Genomic DNA, 22,646 nt, shown 5'->3' on the forward strand with positions numbered 1-22,646 from the left:
TTCAAAATTCATTCTATCACATGGTCTTACTTTCTAGAGTCAAGACCAAAAGAATACTATAGACCAAGTTCTCTAATGAATTTTGATTTACTTACAATCTTTAGATTGTAAGTAAATGCCATCAAAGAGATTTTAGCAATATATTGCAAAGATTACATATTATGATCTGATAATATTACAAATTATTAGAATTTATACCAGAAATGCAGGGCTAAGTTCAAAGAACTTTGTAAGTGTAATTAAATCAATAATAAAACCAACACAAATCATATGATTATTTCAATAAATGAAGAAAAAACTTTTGACAAAAAACAATATCCATTCCTGCTTTAAAAACCACCATTAAAGGCAGCTAGTTAGTTGGTGCAGTGGATAGAGCACCATTCATGAAGTCAGAAGGACCCGAGTTCAAATCTGACCTCAGACACTTAACACTTTCTGGCTGTGTGACCCTGGGCAAGTCATTTAACTCTAATCACCTCAGCAAAAAATAATAAAAAATAAAACACCATAAGACATATGAATGAACAATTTTCCTTAAAATTATAAGCAATCATTATTTAAAACCAAAAGGAAGCATTACAAGGACAAACTAGCAACCTTTCCAATAAGATTGGAGTGAAGCAAGGATATCTGTTATCACCATTCAACAATATAGTAGAAGGATTAGCTATAGCAATAAGACAAAGAAAAAGAGAAAGAAATTAAAGGAATAAGCACAAAGAGAAAACCAAAAATATCACTTTTTGTAGATGATATGATCTAATTAAAGAATCCTTGAGAATGAACTTAAAAAACCTAATTGAGGGGGCAGCTAGCTGGCACAGTGGATAAAACACCAGCCTTGAAGTCAGATGGACCTGAATTCAAATCTGGCCTCAGACACTTAACGTTTCCTAGCTGTGTGACCCTGGACAAGTCACTTAACCCCAATTGCCCCAGCAAAAAATAAAACAAAAAACCTGATTGAAACAATTAACAACTTCAACAAAGTTAGAGGGTACAAAATAAACCCATACAAATCACCAGCATTTGTGTATATAATTAACAAAAGCTAGCAGGCAGAGACATAAAGAAAAATTCCAGTTAAAATAACTACAGACAATATAAAATACTTGGGAGCCTACCTGCTATGACATGCAGAAAAAGTGAACACAATTTCAAAACATCTTCCATGAACAAAAACATCTAAATTACTAACTGGAGAAATATTAATTGCTCATAAGCAGACCAAGACAATATAATAAAAATGACAATACTGTTTAATTTACTTATTATTCAGTGCCATACCAATAAAACTACCAAAGAATTACTTTTAGAGCTACCAAAAAATAACAAAATTCATCTGGATGAACAAAAGATCAAGAATATCACAGGAATCAATGAAAAGGAAAAAGAAAAAGTTCACCTAGCAATATCAAACTATATTACAAAGCTGTAATTGTCAAAATAATTTGGTATTGGGCAAGAAAAAGTGATCAGGCATGCAATATGAAAAAGCAAATAAGCACAGATATTTGATAAATCCATTTGATATGACAAACCTACAGATTCCAACTATGAGAACAAAACAAAAACTGGGGCTATTGAACAAAAATCATTCAAAAACTTGGCCAAAACTAGGTATTAGATAATATCTCATAACATATACCAAGATGAGCTCAAAAATGAGTTTTTGATTTATATATATAAAAGGTGACATTTTAGGCAAAGTAGTGAAATGGAGAAGAGATGGTCTGTGGTAAGAAATGAAATAGAGCCAGAGGTGGGACAAAAGCAATATTACCTGGTTCCTGCCTGATGGTACCTGTGGGAATTGGGTCTCTGACCCTGTCCGCTTCTCTCCAGGCCAAAATCCAGGCGTCTGTTTGGGAGATTCCTCTCAGCTTCTGCAGGTGCTGCTCTGTCATCCCCTATCATGAAGCAGAGCAAAGTACTAAGGCAGATGAGGGCAGAAAACTTCACAATCCTCCAGGGAAACCTAGGACAGCTTGTAAGCAGCAAATGGAGCCTGAAAATGAGGTCCTGCCATGGGTTCATGAATGCCAAGGCCCTGTAGCACTAGACCCCCTTTTCAGAGGATGTTCCCCTCTTTCACCCTCTGTTCCTAAACCTTCCCATCCCAGGGAGAGAGTGGACAGGAACTGAGCAAATCCATTAAAAATCCCACTGGAGGTGTTTGACTAAGTGACCTGTGATCCAGAGCTGAACATGACGACTGCCGTTCTGACGACTGCCGTTCTGACGACTGCCGTTCTGACCCCCAGTAGGACTGCTGCAGGTGTAGGTTCCAGCATCTTCTTCACTCACTGAACTGATGACCAAGGAACCATCTGACCGCAGATGGTGCCTGTGGGAGACCACATATCAAGGGACAGACCTGACGAACCAACATTTGAGTCTCCCAACCCATGTCCTACTGTTCCTTCTCAGAGTCCTGAGCCAAGTGTGGTAAAGGAAAGAATCCTGCTCTTGAAATCAAAAGTCACTTGGGTTCAGATTCTGGTTTATCAAATTCCCTTCCACATTGAGACTTTCCCCATGGCATTTTCAATATATGGCAGCTTGTCTTAAGAAATTAAATCGGAATTTTGGGAGAGTTTTGCTAACATCACAGACAACATGCAAAAGTCAGCAGATGATAGAAAACGTTTAGACTCATAAATGCATACAATATGTCTATAGTATTGTATAACATCAACATATTTTATCTTTTAATTTCATAATAATTCAGACTTATCTAATAAGAAGGAATGACCAAAAAATTTTACATGGCTTTTCCAGATTACAGAAAACCCTGACCTAAGTCCCTTCCACTTCCCTCTGCCTTTCCCCCAAGGTTATTTGGAGAATAATGAATGTAATATTCTTCATAACTAATAAACTATATAAATAATGACACATAAAGCACCATATAAATAAACATTTATAACTAAATGTTTACAATAATTTTCTTTATAATATCCCTGAACGTGCCCTATCTGGTAAGATCTGTGGATAGAATTATCCCAAGTCTATCACTCCTGACCTGCCCAAAGTTCCAAATTCTATCTTTTGAAAGGAACATCTTTAAGTTGTATAGGGTCATTTGTGTTGTGGGAAGGAAGAGGGTTGTTTTTTAGTTTTTGTTTTTTTTTACCTATCTGATGATCTGACTGGCTCTCCATTTTTCTGCCATTTCACATGAGGGCTGGCACCTGCCACACAGAAGAACCGAACCATCTGCCCCAAGGTGACCTGAACCCCAGAATATTCTGTCTTGTCCAAGACAATCCTGGAAAAATGGCAGGATAATATGCTATGATTATCTATGTACATGTGTTATATCCTTTACTAATCCATAAACTCCTTGAAAGCAGAGAATATTTCTTACATCTGTCTGTATCTCATATTGTTTAGCACAGAAGGCTAAATGCTGAACCAATCTTAGTTGAATGATAAAGTAGACCATTTTATTATTTCTTTTATCCTTTTACTAGTTAGGGATTTTCTCTTTCCATAGCTGTGATTCTCCTTTGATTTTTCTAATGATATATTTTTTCCTTTAAGTCATATGCATTTATAATTTATAATACATTTATTTTTATGTATATTATAAGATGCTGGTGTAAACCTATTTTCTACCAAACTGCTATGTTTTTCATAGTTTTTTTAAATACAAAGTGCCTTCCCTAATATTTTTGTGTACGTGAGTATATCAAGGAGTAAGCTACTTACTTAAGTCTTGCTGATCAATTAAATTTTTTTTTTACTCCAAATCAAAATTTTCATAATTACTGCTTTATCACATAATTTAAAATCTGCTATTTTCCAGCTTTCATCTTTCCTACTATTTTTCATTATTTTTTTTGGTATCCTTGACGTTTTGTTCCTTCATTTGAATCCTGTCATCATCTTTTCTAACTCTATAAAGAATCACCTTAGTAGTTTGTTTGTCATAGTTTAAGTCTGTGGGTTATTTGTACGATAGCATCATTTTTACATAACTGGCATACAGAAATCAAGAATAATAAATATCTCTCCAATTATATAGATCTTAATTTGTGTGAAAAAAAATTTTCTGTACTATTTACATAAATCTTCTATTATACCTACACTTTATTGTTATTATAAGTAGTACTTATCCTTTAATCTTTTCTTGTGATCCTTCATTAAGAAGTAAATATAAATTCTGAAGATTTTGTGGTATTTTTTAATACTATGATATTTTGTTAGAGCTAATGTGATTAATTTTGTTGTTTCTGTAAGAGTTTTCTAAGTGAATTAGCATATCATCTAAAAATTAAGATTTCTATGCCCTCACACACAATTAATTTTTATGAAAGTCATTTGGGAACCTGAAAAATACAATAGTCCCCAAGATTATTATTCACTGGTTTCTATTAAATTCCGTTTTCCAACATGCTCTTCAAGACTTCTTTATCTTCCTGGTAAATCTGTCAACTGCTGACAGAGGGATATTAAACTCGTGTAAACTCATGCCTATCTAGATCTTTTTTTGCTTTTCAGTAGTCATTCCCTTATAAACTTGGTTGTGATGCCATTCAGTGATTATATTTTTCACTGATATTGTTCCATTATCTATGGTGCCTGTAATTATATTGATTTTTTTCTGCTTGCCTCTCAGTGAAATTTGTGTTTCCTTCTGCCTGATCTAAAACCAAACTTGTAACTCTATATTTCAGGATTAAATGAAGCATAACATTTATTCTAAATCTGTCCAATATTAAACTCAATTCACTTTCAAGTTAGATTCATTTTGACACTATATGGATTCCCTGTTAGTGTTAGGTGTATTTTTTTTTGTGGGCAGCAAATTATTGGGTTCTGTTTTCTAATCTATAGGATTATTAGGATCTATTGAGGGTCTTAATGGTAGAATGCCAGATACCACAACAAGCAGTTGAGATATTTGGGGTCAGGTAGGCCTTCTTGAATCCTATCAAATCTCACCATTAGAGAACCATCCTCTTCAACTTATAAGCCTGGCCCTAGCTAAGCTGGCATCCTCTTAGAGAGATGAAGATCAAGAAGAATATCAACTTGTTCTGGGTGGGAAAAACAATCAAGGAGGGGAAATCGTCAAAAGTTCCTTATTAAATTCTGCTGAGAAGGATAAGATCTTAAGTTCATACCAACTACTACCAAAAAGAGAGGAAGATTTAATCATTTCAACAAACATTCATTAAAAAAGCCTATTCTGGACAATGCAGTTTGATAAATTCCCTGATCTTTGCAGTAGGCTGTATTCTCAAGGATTTAAGGGAAATGGTGAAGGAAGGTATTGGAAAAAGGAGTAAATGAAAAGGAGTATTGGGACTAGAAAAATGCTCTAAATCATTAATAATTGGAGAAATGCAATTAAATCAACTACGAAGCTCCCCTTCACACTTATCAGATTGGAAAAGTTGACAAAAAAATAAAAGAAAAATGACATTTTTCACAGAGGCTGTGGGAAAACAGGTGCATTAATGCACTACTGGAGGAGCTAAGAACTAGTGTAGTTATTCTGAAAGGCAGTTCTGGACTACGCCCCCAAAGCTACTAAACTGTGATCCTGTAATAAGCAGCACAAAATTCTATATCCTAAAGACATCAAAGAAACAGGAAAAGATCCACCTGTGTAAAAATATTCATGTCAGTTGTTTTTGAGATATCAAAGTACTGGAAGGTAAGGGAATTCCCACTGATTGGGGAATAGCTTGGCATTTAAATGTGATGCAATGCTGTTTTGCTCCAACAAGTGATGAAGGGAATAGTTTTAAGGAAACCTGGGAAATGCAGAGCCTATGTTCTGATGCAGAATGAGGTGAGCAGAGCCAGGAGAACAGTTTATACAATGGCAACAACGTTATGAACACAAACAACCTTGAAACACTTAGGAACTCTGATCAACACGACCAACTATGATTATAGAGGACTCGAGATAAACCTGCTATCTATTTTCTCACAGAAAGGTGACTGCTCAAGGATGCAGAGTCAGACATATTTTTTGGACATGGTCAACACAGAAATTTGTTTTGCTTGACTATGCGACAGGGAACTTATTTTTCCCTCTTTCTCGATGGGAAAGGAGGGAGGAGAGAGGGAAGAAAAGGAGGGAGAGGGAGAAAAGGCAGATCTTTGTTTTAAAAAATGATTTAATTTTTTTTTAAGTGGCTGGAAGGGGAGTCGATGCATGGGCAGAGACAAGCCTTCCTCACTACAAGTTTTCCCAGGGCTTCCTGTACCCCACCTCAGCCCAGTGGTCCAGCTTTACCTGTGAGAAGGAACCTGTAAGTGTGGATTAGGCTGCCTATTGTCTTCTCCTGGCACAAATGCACTCGGCCTGACCTCCCGGTTCTGATGTCCCACATGTTGGTTCTTCAAGAGTTCCTGCTCAGAGGTCCTGGCCAGTTGAGTCTCATCTTGCCTCGGGTACTGCCCGCCTTGCTGTAGCCTTGAAGCACCAAGTGAAAGGGAAGGCCCTCCCTGGGATGCCTCTGGGTGGTCCAGATGCCCTCTCCTCCTCTGCTCTTCATTTCTGGATGACTGGCCATGGTAAGGGGCCTCGTGGTAGTCCCCAGTGCCTCGGCCTTGGTTATACCCAGAATGACCTTGCTGAGGCTGGCTGGGCCCCAGGGGAGTGCCTGCCTCCCTATGGGAGGGAGAAGCCCATCCGTGCTCTGCTCCGTGAGTCGGGGGTCCTGCGGGCCTCTCCTCAGCTTGCCTGTGGCAGTTTTTCATGCACTCCTCCTCAGAGAGGAAATTATTCCTGTTGCCATGGCAGCCACCATACCAGAAACGGTTGCACTTGCCCACAGTGGGAATGAAGTACCAGCGAGGGGTCCAGTCCCCACAAGAGCCATGTGCACTGGGCAGCAGGCACCTGAGTGGGTAGGCTGTGGAGGAAGAGCAGGGAGATGGCTGTGTCCTTATGGTTCTTGGTCACCTATCGGCATTTTCTTCCTCACTTAGAATCCTCCGTCAGGGGAGGACTACCTCTGTCTCTATCAGCTTTTCTGAGGACAGAGGCTCAGAAAAACTAAGGGGCCAAGAGAGGCAGTGACATTAGAAACAGAAGCCTGGGAAGATGGGGAAAAGTAAGGCCCAGAGCCAACGATGGTGCTGGATGTAGCTGTCCCTGGCTTTGAGAAAGAAGGAGACCTTTTTACTCAGATTTCTACAAACAGGAAAAAATGCCAAGGGTTTTTTTAAATATGGCTAAATGAAATAGGATCTCAAGAATCACTGCTGACACATAAACGCACAAAGGATGAGAACTTAAATTCATATCAATTAACACTTTAAAGGGAGTAGGATTTATCCAAATCAAAAATCTTTTTTTAAAGAGCCTACTGTCTGCGAGGTATTGGGTAGTTCCTGACTTGTTATTTTTGTATGTCCTTAAGGATTTAGGGGCAAAGGAGGGAGAAGGTAGGAGAAGGCTAAGAGTAACACTGGAAAGGGCCTGAAAAATGGGGCATGGGGAGTAGAGTCCTCTAAGGGACTTATAATTTAATTTGGAAAAAAAAACACTTAGTACGGTGGCTGGCACATAGTAGGTGCCATATGAATTCTTATTCTCCTTTCTTTCTATCCTGAAGAGGACAAGGTCACTTACGGTAATTGGGTCTGCCTCTGCAGCCTTCTCCCTGGGGGCCCGCACTGGAAGCCACATTGTCATAGCAGCAGCCATACTGGGATCCTCGGCACTCCATGGATGGGTCTGGCTGAGACTCAGTTTGCCCCTCCTATGTGGAGGGAATAAGTGGTCCCAGAGGAGAGAGAACAAAAGGACACTCACTCTATTCTGCTAAGCCCTACTTGGTGGAGTGTGCCAAAGAGTCTTTGGAACTCATTTTTGGGAAAAGGATGGGATAAAAGAAAGGCTCTCTTAGCTCAGATTTTAATGTTTCTATTTCCAGGCTTACATCCCTGATACCATCCTTATCCTGGCAAGGATAATCAGAGAAACAGCAATAGGAGACTTTTTCTCTCCACCCTACTCCCAGTTCCCAGGTACACCCAAATGCCAGGTCCATTCCAAGTCTTGGTAGCCAACATGAGTGGTGGGGACAGTCAGGGAGGTAGGGAGTCCCAAAAGAGGCTCAGGAAGGCAGGAAAAGATGCAGAAAGTGAATTCTGCGATCTAGCCACCTGAGCCAATTCTAAATGAACGGTGTGTCCCTCCCCTGGGTCAAGGGATCAAGCCACTTGCCGTAGAGGAAGCTGCTCTGGGTCCATGTCTACTCCCCGACAGTGGGCAACCTGCAAGGTTCGGGCCCGTTGCTGACGAGACCCCATCAGGGCAGCATCCATACCTGTTGAGAGCTTTCATTGAGAACTGTCTTCTCCCTGCCGAACCTTTCTCTCTGCTTCTCCCTCTCCTTGCTTCCACTTTCCTATTTTCTACTGAGCTACAGGGTCTAGGCAGCCCACGATGGACCAAGGAGCTCAGGAACTGAGAGGTCTCAGGGCCAAGATAACCTTATAAGGGACGAGCCCAGAATCATTTACTGTTAGAAGTAGAATTTGAACATGGGGTTTCCTCTCTCCCTCCCTCCTCTATCATTTATGAGTTCTCATGGAACCAGAGTTCTCTACATGACTCATTTTCCTTGGGAACAATGACTGCCATGATTTTTAATACAAATGGGAGCTCATGCATTTTTTTTGTACTCTCTCTTTTTGGTTGGTGTGAGTAAGGATTATGAAGGAAGAAAGGTTATCAGGTCCCACCTGTGGCATCCCAACAGTTAGCACAAGATGTTTAGAGCTGGGAGCAGCTCAGTGAATGGAGTACTGGCATTGGAGTCGGCAGGACCCAAGTCCAAATCCAACCTCGGACACTTGATACTTTGTAGTTGTGTGATCCTGGACAAGTCACTTATCCTGACTGCCAGGAGGGAAGAAGGAAGGGAAGAAGGTGAAGAAGGAAGAAAGGAAGAAGGTAGAGAAGGAGGAAGGGAGAAAGGGAGGAAAAGAGAGGGAGAGAGAAAGGAAAAGAGAGAGAGGAAGAGAAAAAGGGAGAGAGGAAGAAAGAAAGAGGGAAAGAGAGGGAAAAGAGGGAGAGGGGGAGAGAGAAAGGAAGAGAGAGATGAAGAGAAAAAGAGAGAGAGGAAGAAAGAAAGAGGGAAAGAGGAGAGAGGGGGAGAGAGAGAGAAAGAGAGAGAGGAGGAAAAGGAGAAGGAGAGAGAACAGGGAGAAGGAGAGATATTTGGAGCTGGAAAGTATAGTGGGGGTCACAGAGCTAGAATTTAAAGCCAAATGCCCTGATTCCTTTCATGTGCCATGCTGTCTCCTGACCCATGCAGTTACAGACCTCAGAAATACATCTTTTCTATTTCCCCTTAACTCTGGAATCTTCCCTCTGCTGATTATTCCCAACAGATCCACCACAGTTTACTTGTACGTGACTGGTTGTCTGGCGTCTCCCCTTGAGACCGAGGGCTCCTTGAGAGAAGGGACTGTCCTTGGCCTTGCTTTGTGTCCCCAGCACTTAGCACAGAGTCTGACACCCAAGGCCTCCTTAATCTCATCTGTACCGGCTGCCGCTTTCTGAGATCTTGCCAGGGCAGAATGCCTTCACAGCTAAGGTCACTGGGACAGCAACAAAGCAAAGGAGCTAACGTAGGCCGAGGAGATTTCATTCTTTTCACACTAATGGGAAACAAGCTCTGAGGCAAGAAGGGAAGCGATTTGCCTCAATTACAGCTAATGACAGGACAGAGCTTACAGCCCAGGTCTCTTGACTCTCAGCCAAGCCTTCTTTCCACTGAACACGCTGCCCCGTGTTCCCCTGTGCCTCTGATTGCAGAGCTCCCCAAGCATCCTCTTTCCCTGGTGAGGGGGAGATGCCATCTCCATCACTTACCTGCTCTGCTGACATGAGATTCTGGGACAGCCGCGCCCTGAGGGGCCGGGAGCCACCGTGTGGCCATCGGGGCAGCACCCGTGGATGCTCTGGCTGCAGTCGTGAGACTGCGACCCCACGGCAGGGTTCTCCTGGGGGTGAAGCTGCTGAGACCGAGAGGGGCTCCAGCCAGACTCCCAGGGCGGGGGCAAGAGGTTAGTGGCCCCGTCTGCCTCGGAGGAACGTTCGGACGTGGGCTGGTTACCGGGTCTCCACCATTCCTCCCTAGTACCTGGAGAAGAAATAGACCTTGACCCTTCGGCTCATCACATCCTCGCACCTGCCTCCCCTCTGACCCACCTTGGCAGGGGCTAGACGCTCTGAAGCAGCCTCTCCCAGCCCCAGGGGAAAGATAGCTGCTGGCCAGACCTCTTTATGCAGATAACTGGTCTAGAGAGCCAGTCTTGTCCTTCCCCCAAATTTAGGGAAAGCTTAGGACCGAAGAGAAGGAAAGTCTGGAGGGAAGAGTTGCATTTACTCCAAACCTTGGGAGGGGGCTTCCAGAAGGTCCAAGTGGGCCAGCGGGTCCTGACGACTGGTGTCATAGCCTTGGACATCCTGCATGCTAGGGACTTCTGTGGGATGGCACAGAAAAGGAGAGAGAAGCAAAGGATAAAGTTCAGAAAATCACTAAATTGGCTCCTTCCCAGTTAGAGGGACAGCTAGACCATTTGTGGGAGGAGGGCATGGAAGGAAGTCTTTGACTCTCTTTGCTTCAGGCAAACATTTTTAAAAAGCAATTCAGAAGTGAAAGGAAAATGAGGAAGCATTTTTAGCCTCTGTTTACAAATAATCTACAACAGTGATGTCAAATTCAAATAGAGAGAAGGGCTTGTGGTCACTAAACCCTACTTGCGGATTCCTGAGGCTACAGATTGACTTAGAAAACCACATATTGACATTATCTTTGTTCTCTTTTATATATATTTGATTTTGCTAAATATTCCCCAATTATTTTTTAATCTAGACTGCCCACCTATGTTGCCCTAGCACATGCCTTAGCACAGAGTGAAATGTTTCCATCTGTGGCTTTAAAATAGAAGTCTCAAAGAAGTAGGAATTATGTCTCAGTTTTAGTTTAATTTTTTATACTCTAGCAAGGGACAGGGCATGATAACACCGAAATGTGGCAGTTTTTAAGTACTAATTCTTCTCACAAAATAAACTACCTTCCTCAAACCTTCACCTTCTTTTCGCCCCTTTCTACTTGAGGACCTTTGGACTAGAGAGGAACCTCCTTGGAGCAGATTGAAAAGTGGTCCCCTCCCAATAAACTTTGGATAGAAAATGCCACCTGTATCCAGAGAGAAAACTATGGCAAATGAACGTAAATCAAAACATGCTATGGTCACTTTTTTTCTCTTTCTTCTGTTTTTTTCTCTTGTGCTTTCCCCCTTTTGTTCTGATTTTTCTCTCCCAACATGATTCATAAAGGAATTTGTATTTTAAAAAAATTAATGTTCTCATGTAAAAGCAGAAAAATAAAGAAAACAATAAAAGAGAAAGGGGGATAAAGAGAGAGAGAGAAGTGGTCCCCTTTGCAGGCTCTGAGAGGGGGCAATGAGGGGAGATGTTCCATTTGAAGGACAGTGATCAAGGCTGCTTTTGACATATCAAAAAATGAAAACAATAGAGTACTTAAATTATTATTATATGATGATATGTTCCTAAATGATAGTTCTCTTGCTGCCTTTCTCTCCCCTATATGGTTCATTGTGTGTATTGCTGGAATCCTTTTTTTCTCAAAACTGTCTTCAACTAACTCAGCCTCCAGCTGGTCAGGCTGCTTTCTCCTTGCCACACAAGCACGAAAGTCATTCCTGAATCGGTACCTTCACTCATGTTGTAGCCTTCCCCCTCCTTATTCAAGAAAGGAGAGAAAACACTCTTAAGAAATGGAACAATATTATCCATCCTTCAAGACCGAATTCTATTTTCTTCTTCTCCATAAAACCTTTCTTTGTCATCCCAGTGTTCAAATTTCTACATCATTGAATGTAGCACCAAAATGGAAATCTTAATAATATAACAAGGTCCATCCAACCTTATCCCCTAAAATGCTTGAATCCACTCAGGCTGTAATTGCTAGTTAGGAGAAACTCCCAAGTCATCATTTTTCTAGGGGATCTGTATGCCTGGAGGAAAGAGCATTGGAGAGAGAGGGAAAGAAGGAGAGAGGGAAGGAAGGAGGGGAAGGAGGGAGGGAGGGAAGAAGGGAGGGAGGAAAGAGGAAGAGAAGGAGGAAGGGAAGGAGAGAGAGACAGAGAGAGGAGAGAGGAGGGAGGGAGGGAGAGAGAGAGAGAGAGAGAGAGAGAGAGAGAGAGAGATTGATTCTATTTATGAAGTAAGAGCATTGTGGGAAAGGATCTTCATACACATTCATGGACACTACCAATATAGGGATGTATGTGTGTGTGTGTATAGTTTTCTCAATTCCTTTGCTAATTATTTTAACTCTAATTAAATATTTTATTTTTAAAGTAATTCATTTAAAATTTAAATTTAAAGTTCTCTCATAATGCTGCAAATGGATCATAGTCTCATAGATTTAGAACAAAAGGAGGTCCAATCCCTCTAATTCTATTGATGAGAAAAATTATTTGCCCATAATTACATGGTAGGGGATGATATGGGGAGGGAAGTCCAGTGCTCTATCTACTAAATAAAACTCATTTGATTTTAGAGACTTAAGTGTGCTCTAGCTGGATGAGATAACTTTATTACACAAATTTTTGGTTGAATCCAATAATCTGAATACTATACACCAATGGTATTAAACTCAAATAGAAATGGGAGGAAGGGAAGTGAGAGAAGAGGACACTAATATCTAAAAAGATACTCAAAGGCAGCATATTGACTTAGTTTTAAAATATTTATGCCTTCTGCATTTTTATTTATTTTGTTAAACTTTTCCCAATTATATTTTCATTTGTTTTCAGCCACACTTGGAAATTTTGTGAGCTACATGTTTGACACCTTTGCTTCAGAGAACAATGAAAAGCAAGCTATGATTATCTACCCTTTTGTATTATTTGAGTTTCCCGCACACACTTTTATTAAGCTTAGCTCCACAACTCTACTATAAGATCCCTGAGGAACAAGGACCATTAAACTGTACTTCTACAGCATACTGATAGACACACAATTAGTTGTTGACTTGTTAACTGATAGAAAAATAAAGTCAGAAAAAATTAAAAATAAAGGGAGAAGTAAATTTTTTTGTACCTGCTTCCTCTTCCTTCAGTCTAATCTTTCCATGCCCTCTGCTGGTCTTGATAGAAGAGTCAGATTTCCCAAAGAGGGAGTGACTAGCCCAGAGAAGTCCCCAGCCCTCAAGTGATGATCCCCTCTGCTCCTTCTTTTCCCCATCCCTATTCATACCTTGAGGCAGGTGGCAGGATTGTGTGTTACAAGCTTCCAGTTCATCTGGCATTTGGGGCTGGCGAGCCTGACAGATGTCAGAGTTATAGACATTGGATTCCCTGTCAGCACAAATGACTTGCCGTTTCCGGATGCCTGAATCACAGCTCTTAGAGCACTAAAAATCATCAGAGGAAGGAAAGAAAAATGTATGAGTACATATATGGGATTATATGCACACACAGAGTGGAAAATCTATACATACACCCACAAAGACAGATAAAAGATCAGAAATGTTTGTGCAGATACTCATAAAGACACATCCTGAGCCAGAGATGTGTTTATATGTGGAGAAACATAGAGGACCATATATAATACATGTTCATGTGTGTATATATATGTTATGTATAAAGGTACACAAAATCAGAGAAGATGTATGCATACATATACAAACAAAAACATGCCCCAAACAAAAAACATCCTACTTCTAACTTCCACAGGATAAAGACGTGGAAGGAGCAAAAGAAAAAAAAAAGACAAGAACCTAAGACTAATAGGAAAGAGAAGAAAATCATGTCGATGATAAACAGGGGCTTGGAATAGTGGAATGGGTTAAAAAGGTTGAATTTGGGAATGGAAAAAAGAAATTAAGGAAAATCTGAAGAACAAGCTTTAGGTCTAGATATGAGTCTAAATTCTAAAATCTACAGGTTTCCAGGAAAGCAGAATCAATGACAATTAAGGATGATGAAAAATAATTAAGGAGGATCAAGGAGCTTTAGGGAATAGAACCTGAAGAGGTTGAATCAAAAAGGACAAAGAGAAGGTAGTTGGCAAGACAAGACAAGACAAGTGAGAAAAGGTAAGTGGAACAACTAATGGGCTGTGGTTAAAGGAATTAATAAGAGAAAGTTATAATCTGGATCTGATTCTAACAAGAAAGAACATGTTGCTAGTTTAGAAATTAGGGAAGTAATCACTCCATTACAGACTTTGTGATAGAGGAGAGGAAATCTGGGCATTGTTTGATATACATCCTAGATTTTGGAAAAACAGATTTCAAAAGGTCCAGAGGAAAAAATTGTCAGGATCTCATGGAGTAAAATGCTTCAAGAGAAATCAAACCACAAAGAATGAAAGATACTGAAGATAGAAATTGTGAAAACCCAAAGGGAAAATGGATTTTGTTGCAAAAAATTAATATAGATATAAAGGGAACTCACCAACCAATTTAGATAAAAGAAATGTATAAAACTTGAGAGGAAGACTGGATAACTGAATATGACTATAAAAATATGGCAAAGTCCTGTAAAAATGTATAAGTTCAGAATAAGATGAAGATGTTTTTTTAAACTAATATTGAGAAAAAGAAGATCAAAGAAGAGAGGGATGGCAAAATGAATCAATCAACATTTATTAAATACCTACTCTATGCCAGACACTGTGCTAAGCACCTGAACTACAAAAGGAGGCAAAAGACCATCTCTGATCTTGAGGAGATGATAATCTAATGAGGATACTACATAAAAACAAAATAAGCTATATAGGATAAATAGAAGATAATTAACAGAGAAAAGGCACTGGAATTAAGAAGGCACTGGAATTAAAAAGGCTTCCTCCAAAGGATAGAACAAGCAAAGAGAATGCATGGGGCTGAGAGATGTGTAGCCAGGAGTCTAACTGGATTAACTGACAGGGAATGTGATAACCAAAAAAAAAAATAAAAAGATTGTAAGGGAGTACCTTTTTGTTCTTGGTAAAGTCAAATTATCTGACCCAGATAATTTATATTTTTGGATTCAGAAAAAACTGGCAGATGTTACTGCTGAGATCCTATGAGTAATATCTGAAAGATCATGGAAAATGGGAGCTATGCCACAAAATTAGAGAAAAACAAACTTTGGTCTTAATTTTTTTTTTAAAGAAGAGAACAGAGTTTGCAAACTATAACTGATTCCTATGAAAATTCTAGGAAAGACCATTAAAGAGATGGTTGACAAATATATAGAAAGGAAAGAAATGATTCTAAAGAAACAACATGGCTTCATCAAGAGCGAGTCCTGCCAGACTAACCCCATTTCCTTTTTGAAAAGGATTACTAAACTAGTAAATGAGAGGAATGTCATGAATATAGTTTAACTGAATTTTAGCAAAGCTTTTTTATTTTGCCCTCAAATTTTTTTATTATTTATTTTTAACATTCTTTTCTTTTTAAATTTTGAGTTCCAAGTTCTCTTTTAACACTCCCCCACCCACTGAGCAGACAAGCAAAACAATATCAATTATACATGTAAAATAATGAAAAACATATTTTTGTATTAACCATATCCCAGAAAACAGGAACAGTAAAACAAGAAAATTATATTTCAATTTTCATTCAGAGTGTATCAACTGCCTCTCTGGTATTGGATGGTATTTTTTCCTTGATGAGGACTTTGGAATTGTCTTGGATTGTTGTCTTTCTATCTGTGCACAATGATTTCCAAGTTCTTCTCATTTCACTTTGCATTAGTTCTTATAGGTATGAGGTGGTACCTCAAAGTTATTTTAATTTGTATTTCTCTATTCAAAAGTGATTTGGAACATGTCATAAAACTATAGATAAATTTGATTTCTCTTCAGAAAACTGCCTGTTTATTTCTTTTGACCACTTATCTGATGGGGAATGGCTTTCATTTTTATACATTTGACTCAGTTCCCTATATATCTGAGAAATGGAGGCCTTTAACAGAGAAATCTGCCCTTAAATTTTTTTGATATTACTTTATTGTCTGTAGTCGCCTTTTAGTACAATATAGTTTCCCTGGTTTTTTCTCTTAATTGGAGCTATTTTTATTTTTACTGTGAGAGATTATTATTGCTTCCCTCTGCCTTTTTTACTTCAACTAAAGTATAATAATTCTGCTTCAGCCCTTTATTTTAAGTTTGTGTGTGTGTGTGTCTGTGTGTGTGTGTGCATCTTTCTATTTCAAATGTGTCCCTTATAAATAACATATTGGTTTCTGGTTTCTAATCCATTCTGTTATCTACTTCTATTTTGTGGATGAGTTCCATCCAACTCACATTCAGTTGTGACTAAGAAGTGTGTATTTCCTTCCATCCTATTTTCTTTCTCTTTCTTTTTATCCTGTCTCTCCACAAAAGTATCTTATACTTCTGACCAATGCCTCCCTTAATCTGTCCTTCCTTTTATCATCAGCCCTTTCCCTAGATCTTTTATCATCTTTCCTTCCTATTCCTCTATTGGATAAGATATATTTCTATACCTGAGTGTGTATATATATTCTTTCTTCTTTGAACATATTCTGATGAAAGTAAGTTTCAAACATTGCCTGCCACACTCCTTATTTCTCCCCTCCACTGTAAAAACTCTTCTTGAATGCCTCTTTTATGTGAGAAAACTGCCCCCATTCTATCTTTCCCTTCCCCCTTTTCCCTATACATTTTTATCACCCCTTTATTTTTTAGAGGTGATCCCAACATAATAGATGCCTTCTGTCTTACTAATTAAAGGTAAGGTTCTTACAAGTTTCATGTATCTTCTTCCCACATGGCAATATAAACATTTTAACTTTATGATTACTCCTTCATGTTTACCTTTTTTATGCTTCTCTTGGGTCTTCTATTTAAATGTTAAATTTTCTATTCCTCTCTGATCTTTGGGATTAGGAATGCTTGAAAGTCTTCTATTTCATTAAATATTCATTTTTACCCTTTACTTTATTCAGTTTTGGGGGGTAGATTGTTCATCGTTGTAATTCTAGTTCCTTTACCTTCTTAAACATCATATTTTAGGTCCTTTGCTTTCTTCCAGTGGAAGCTGATAAATCTTGTGGGATATGGCTTCAAAATACTTAAATTATTTCTTTCTGACTGCTTGGAGCGTTTTCTCCTTGACCTGGGGAACTCTTGAATTTTCCTACATTTCTGAGAGTTTTAATTTGGGGATCTCTTTCAGAAGGTGATTTTAGTGTTTTCTCTCAATTCCTATTTCACCTGCTGGATTGAAGATACTGAAGAAAGACAATTTCTTTAAAATTTCTTGGAACAGGATATGTAGGCTCTTTTGTTTTGTTTTGTTTTGTTAATCATGGCTTTCAGGTAGGCTAATAATTATTAAATTATCTCTCCTCAATCTGTTTTCCAGGGAGATATTTCACATTTTCTTCTATTTTTTTCTTCTTTTGACTTTGTTTTGTTGTTTCTTGATATTTCATGGAATTATTAACTTCCACTTGCCCAATTCAACTTTGTAAGTTCAATGAGTTTTTGTACTTCTTTTTCCATTTGACCGATCTTGCTTTTTAGAGAGTTTCTTTCTCCAGTGAATTTTTGTGCCACTTTTACCATTAGATCAGGTCTGCTTTTTAAGATGTTATTTTCTTCAGCTTCCTGTGTGTGTGTGTGTGTGTGTGTGTGTGTGTGTGTGTGCTTCTTTTATCAAGCTATTGTCTTTTCATAATTCTTTGTATCACTCTCATTTCTTTCCCCAATTTTTTCTTCTACTACTCTTATGTTCTTCTTTAACTCTTCTAGAAATTACTGTTAGGCTTGGGTTCAATTAGCATTTTTTGAGTCTTTATCTGTAGTTATTTTCACTTTATTGTCTTATGAATTTATGTCTTACATCTATTTATGGCCAAGATCTTTTTCTTTTTGTTGTTGTTGGTTCATTTCCCCAGTCTATTTATTGACTTTGAATATTATATTGAAGTTGGGCTCTGTTTACCTTGGGTTAGGAAGGCATTGTCTCAAATTTCTGATTTTTTTTGTACCATGTTTTCAGAACTAGAAGATCTGATTAAAACCACTTGGTACTGGTTAAGAAATAGTCAATCAGTAGAATAGGTTAGATTCACAGGACAGAATAGTCAATAACTATAGCAATCTAGTGTTTGACAAATCCAAAGATCCCAGATCTTTCTTCTTATCTTCTTATCTTTGTGGGGATAAGAATTCACTATTGGACAAAAACTGTTTGGAAAATTAGAAACTCTATGGCAGAAACTAGTCATTGATCCAGACCTAATACCAAGATAAGGTTGGAATGGGTTCATGATCAAGATTAGAAGGGAAGCAATAAACTGGGAAATCATTTTTACATTTAAGGGTTTTGATAAAGGCCTCATTTCTAAAATATAGAGAGAATTGATTCAAATTTATAACAATTCAAGCCATTCTCCAATTGATAAATGGTCAAAAGATATGAACAGATCATTTTCAGATGAAGAAATTGAAACTATTTGTAGTCATATGAAAATATGCTCCAAATCACTATTGATCAGAGTAAAGCAAATTAAGACAACTCTGAGATATCATTACACACCTCTCAGATTGGTTAAGATGACAGAAAAAGATGATAACAAGTGTTTGAGGGGATGTGGGAAAACTGGGACATGGATACATTGTTGGAGTTGTGAATGGATCCAACCATTTTGGAGAGCAATCTGGAACTATGCTCAAAAAGTTATCAAACTGCATACCCTTTGATCCAGCAGTGTTTCTACTGGGCTTATATCCCAAAAAGATCTTAAAGAAGGGAAAGGGACCCACATGTGCAAGAATGTTTGTGGCAGCCCTTTCTATAGTGGCAGGAAACTAGAAACTTAGTGGATGCCCATCAATTGGAGAATGGTTGGGTAAATTGTGGTATATGAATGTTATGGAATATTATTGTTCTGTAAGAAACGACCAGCAGGATGAAAACAGAAAGGCCTGGAGAGACTTAAATGAACTGATACTAAGTGAAGTGAGCAGAACCAGGAGATCATTGTACACAGCAATGGCAAGATTGTAAGATGATCAATTCTGATGGACGTGGCTTTTCTGAACAATGAGATGATTCAGGTCACTTCCAATAATCTTGTGATGATGAGAACCATCTACATCCAGAGAGAGGACTGTGGGACTGAGTGTGGATCACAATATAGCATTTTCATTTCTTTTGTTGTTGTTTGCTTGAATTTTATTTTCTTTCTCATTTTTCCCCCTTTTTAATCTGATTCTTCTTGTGCAGCAAGATAATTGTATAAACATGTATACCTATATTGGATTTACATATATTTTTGCCATGTTTAACATATAATGGATTACTTGCCATCTAGGGGAGGGAGTAGGGGGAAGGGAGAAATTGGAAAACAAGGTTTTGCAAGGGTCAATGGTAAAAAAAATGTATCCTTGCATATTTTTTTATTATTATTATTATAGTTTTTTATTTACAAGATATATGCATGGGTAATTTTTCAGCATTGACCCTTGCAAAACCTTCTGTTCCAACTTTTGCCCTTCTTCCCCTTCCCCCCTCCCCTAGATGGCAGATAGACCCATATATGTTAAATATGTTAAAGTATATGTTAAATACAATATATGTTTACATATCCATACAGTTATTTTGCTCTTGCATATGTTTTGAAAATAAAAACCTTTGTCAATAAATTTAAAAAAAAAAGAACTAGGGAATCTGCAAGTTTTTGATGTTTCCAAGGCAGTGTGATACAAATCGCTAGCGCTGGTCTGATCTCTGGTTTTTACCTTGCTCCCCTTAAGGCACAAATGTTAGTGTTCCATTTGGCCCTAAAACTGTGACACAGAACTGAGTATGGACAAAAAAGTTATCAGTGCCAGCTGCACCAACGTCAGCCAGGAACCCCTGTGATCTGGTTCTGACCAGTCATCTGACCCCATACCCATTCTAGGCCAAGAGCTCCCGAAGCTGCAGCCACAGCCTTCTTCAGAACCGGTGCTGCTGCCAAGCTCTGACTCCCACACCAGGATGACAGACCACACCCGTCAACTTCCTAAGTTGTCTTAGGTTGGGAAAATGTCTCCCTCTGACCTTTTGTTGGCTCTGTCATTCCAAAATTTAATTTGAGGATTATTTTAAAGTTGTTTAGAGAGGAATTTTGGATGAGTTCACCTCTAATCATCAGCCATCTTGCCTCTACCCATAACATAAATAAAACTTTTGATAAAGCATTTCATGCTAGAAAAGATAGAGAACCATGGATGATACCATGGATGATAATTCAATCAGATTGTTTCAATACTGTTTAGATGACTGGACTCAAAGAAGAGTTGTTAATGGTTCCATGACAACAAGGCAAGAAATCTCCTGTATCCCTGGATACATAACAATCCCTGGAAGGGGGATATTGTTATTATCCCCATTTTATAGATGAAGCGAATTGAGACTGAGTGAGTGACACGTCCAGAGTGACTTATGTTACAGAGTTACTGAGGCTGGATCTGAACTTGGGTCTTCCTGACTTCAAGCCTAATCTATCTATTGCCCCATCAACTTTTTCAAACATGTCATTTAAAGGCATGTGTCAAGCACCAAGCACTTTAGAGAACAAGATTCTAGCACCCAAGTGTCAGGGCTAAGAATACAGACAAGTTCAGATACTCACCAGCCCCCAGTCACCGATATGCCAGCTGGGCTCCTGAAGAAGGCAGTTCTCTCCCATACAGGCTTCAGTCAGGAGGGGCTTGTCTGCTGAGGAGCAGGCAAAATCTTGGAGGGGAGCCCCTTCATCACCCCAACAGGTGACAGTCCGGCTCCGAACCCCTGGTCCACAGCTGGCAGAGCACTACAGGGAGAACCCCATCATTATCATATGCCTCTCATTTCCCTTGAGGAGTTACTCTGGTCGATAATAATAATAATAACAATAACAACAATAATAATAGCTAACATCTATATGGCACTTATTATGTGCCAGGCACTATGTCAAGCATTTTGCAATTATTTCACTTTATCCTCAACACAACTCTGAGAAGTATTATTATTCCTATTTTATAAATGAGGAACTATTTGTTGTTGTTCAGTCTACTTTTTCGTAACCCCGTTTGGAGTTTTCTTGGCAAAGATACTGCAATGATTTGCCATTTCCTTCTCCATGGTCACACAACTAATAAGATTTCTGAAGCCAGTTTTAATCTCAGGGAGATGAGTCTTCCTGACTCCAGGTCTGGTTCTCTATCCATTTCACCACCTAAACTGTCCAACAATAACATCATGATGATGATGTTGGTGGTGGTGGTGATGATGATGTCCCAATTTTACAGAGAAGAAAACTAAGAAAAATAGAGGTAAAGTTGTTGCCCACGGCAACACAACTGGTAAATATTCAAAGCCAGATTTGAATTCAGGACTTCCTAAGTCCAGCCCCAGCACTCTATCCATTGTGCCTCTTGTGAGGGAGCTCAAGTCAGATACCCCAAATGACAGGTGGATATCTGCTAGAAAGCCTTGAAGATACAGACTCTGCTAATGGAATTTCTAATCTCTTCTCCTTCAATATCACCATCGCTTATTGATGTAAATGCTTGAAAGAACCTTAAATATCATCTAGTCCCATCCATTCATTTCACAAATGGCCCTGGAACTCCTAGGTGGTATAGTAGATAGAGCATTGGGCTTGGAATCAGGAAGGATCATCCATCTTCCTGAGCTCAAATCTGGCCTCGGATACTTCCTAGCTGGGTGACCTTGGGCAAGCCACTTAATTCTGTTTGCCTCAGTTTCCTCATCTGAAAAATGGGTTGGAGAAAAAAATGGCAAACCACTCCAATATCTCCACCAAAGGTTGCAAACAGTTGGACACAATTGAAATGACACAATAACAGTTAAGATCCAGAGAGGAAACAGTACATTTCCCAAGATGACAATCCTACCAAGATTTGTGGGATTAGCATTGAGCATTGTCAACTTTCAGGCTCCCCCAACTTTGCATTTTTATTATATTGGGTGACTTGACAGATCTGAAAACCCCATGTAACCCTAATTCTGCCCAAGACTGGGGTAGTTTTGCAGAGCTCTCCCCACCCAGAGGTTTATAGCAGTCTGCCTCCTCACTTGAACACAACCAGGCAGGAAAGCCATAAAGGACTTTCTTTTAGTGCCTTTTGCATGTACACCTGTTCCAGCTCAGCCACCAATCAGCAGTTTGTTTCTTCGTCATATGACAAGCTGTCAAAGAGCACATGTACTGAAAGCTGCACATGCTCATAAGAGCATATACATTCTCATAAGGACTAGTTTGTTGTCAACCAGTCTCACATTACATCTATTTAGTGGGCTATCCTCAGGGAACTTTGCCAGCTTTATGGAAATTATCCAGTCTGCTGTAGCAAAGAAGGCCTTCTGTAGCCAGAGGCAGCAAATGGTCAATTCCTTGCTATGCCCCCCATCCCCATCCCCAACCACACATGGTCATTATGCAAGAGTGCATGGTTTAGAGCACATGCACACATGCCCGCACACATACACACACACACACACACACACACACATACACTTCTGGGCATTTTGGTCTCCAGAACAAAGCAGATCTCATTCTATTTCTGTTTGGTCCTGGCCTTCAGGGCTCCTCTCTGACTCCCCATCTCC

General features: G+C 39.2%; 1 protein-coding gene across 2 annotated transcripts in view; it reads right to left on the minus strand.

Moving 5' to 3' along the window:
• Positions 1-22,646, minus strand: part of PAPLN (papilin, proteoglycan like sulfated glycoprotein) — a 79,971-nt gene that overhangs the window by 14,549 nt on the left and 42,776 nt on the right. For both annotated transcript variants that reach the window (XM_023502287.2, XM_023502283.2), the window contains 10 exons: positions 20,665-20,844; positions 13,277-13,433; positions 10,381-10,470; positions 9,857-10,127; positions 8,201-8,303; positions 7,604-7,733; positions 6,260-6,881; positions 3,140-3,274; positions 2,193-2,350; positions 1,787-1,913 (listed from right to left, as the gene is read on the minus strand). In XM_023502287.2, coding sequence (XP_023358055.1) covers positions 1,787-1,913; positions 2,193-2,350; positions 3,140-3,274; positions 6,260-6,881; positions 7,604-7,733; positions 8,201-8,303; positions 9,857-10,127; positions 10,381-10,470; positions 13,277-13,433; positions 20,665-20,844 — 1,973 coding nt within the window. The remainder of the gene's footprint in view (positions 1-1,786; positions 1,914-2,192; positions 2,351-3,139; positions 3,275-6,259; positions 6,882-7,603; positions 7,734-8,200; positions 8,304-9,856; positions 10,128-10,380; positions 10,471-13,276; positions 13,434-20,664; positions 20,845-22,646) is intronic.

This window comes from Sarcophilus harrisii, chromosome 2 (assembly GCF_902635505.1).
Source record: "Sarcophilus harrisii chromosome 2, mSarHar1.11, whole genome shotgun sequence".
In the NCBI taxonomy this organism is placed as follows: domain Eukaryota; kingdom Metazoa; phylum Chordata; class Mammalia; order Dasyuromorphia; family Dasyuridae; genus Sarcophilus; species Sarcophilus harrisii.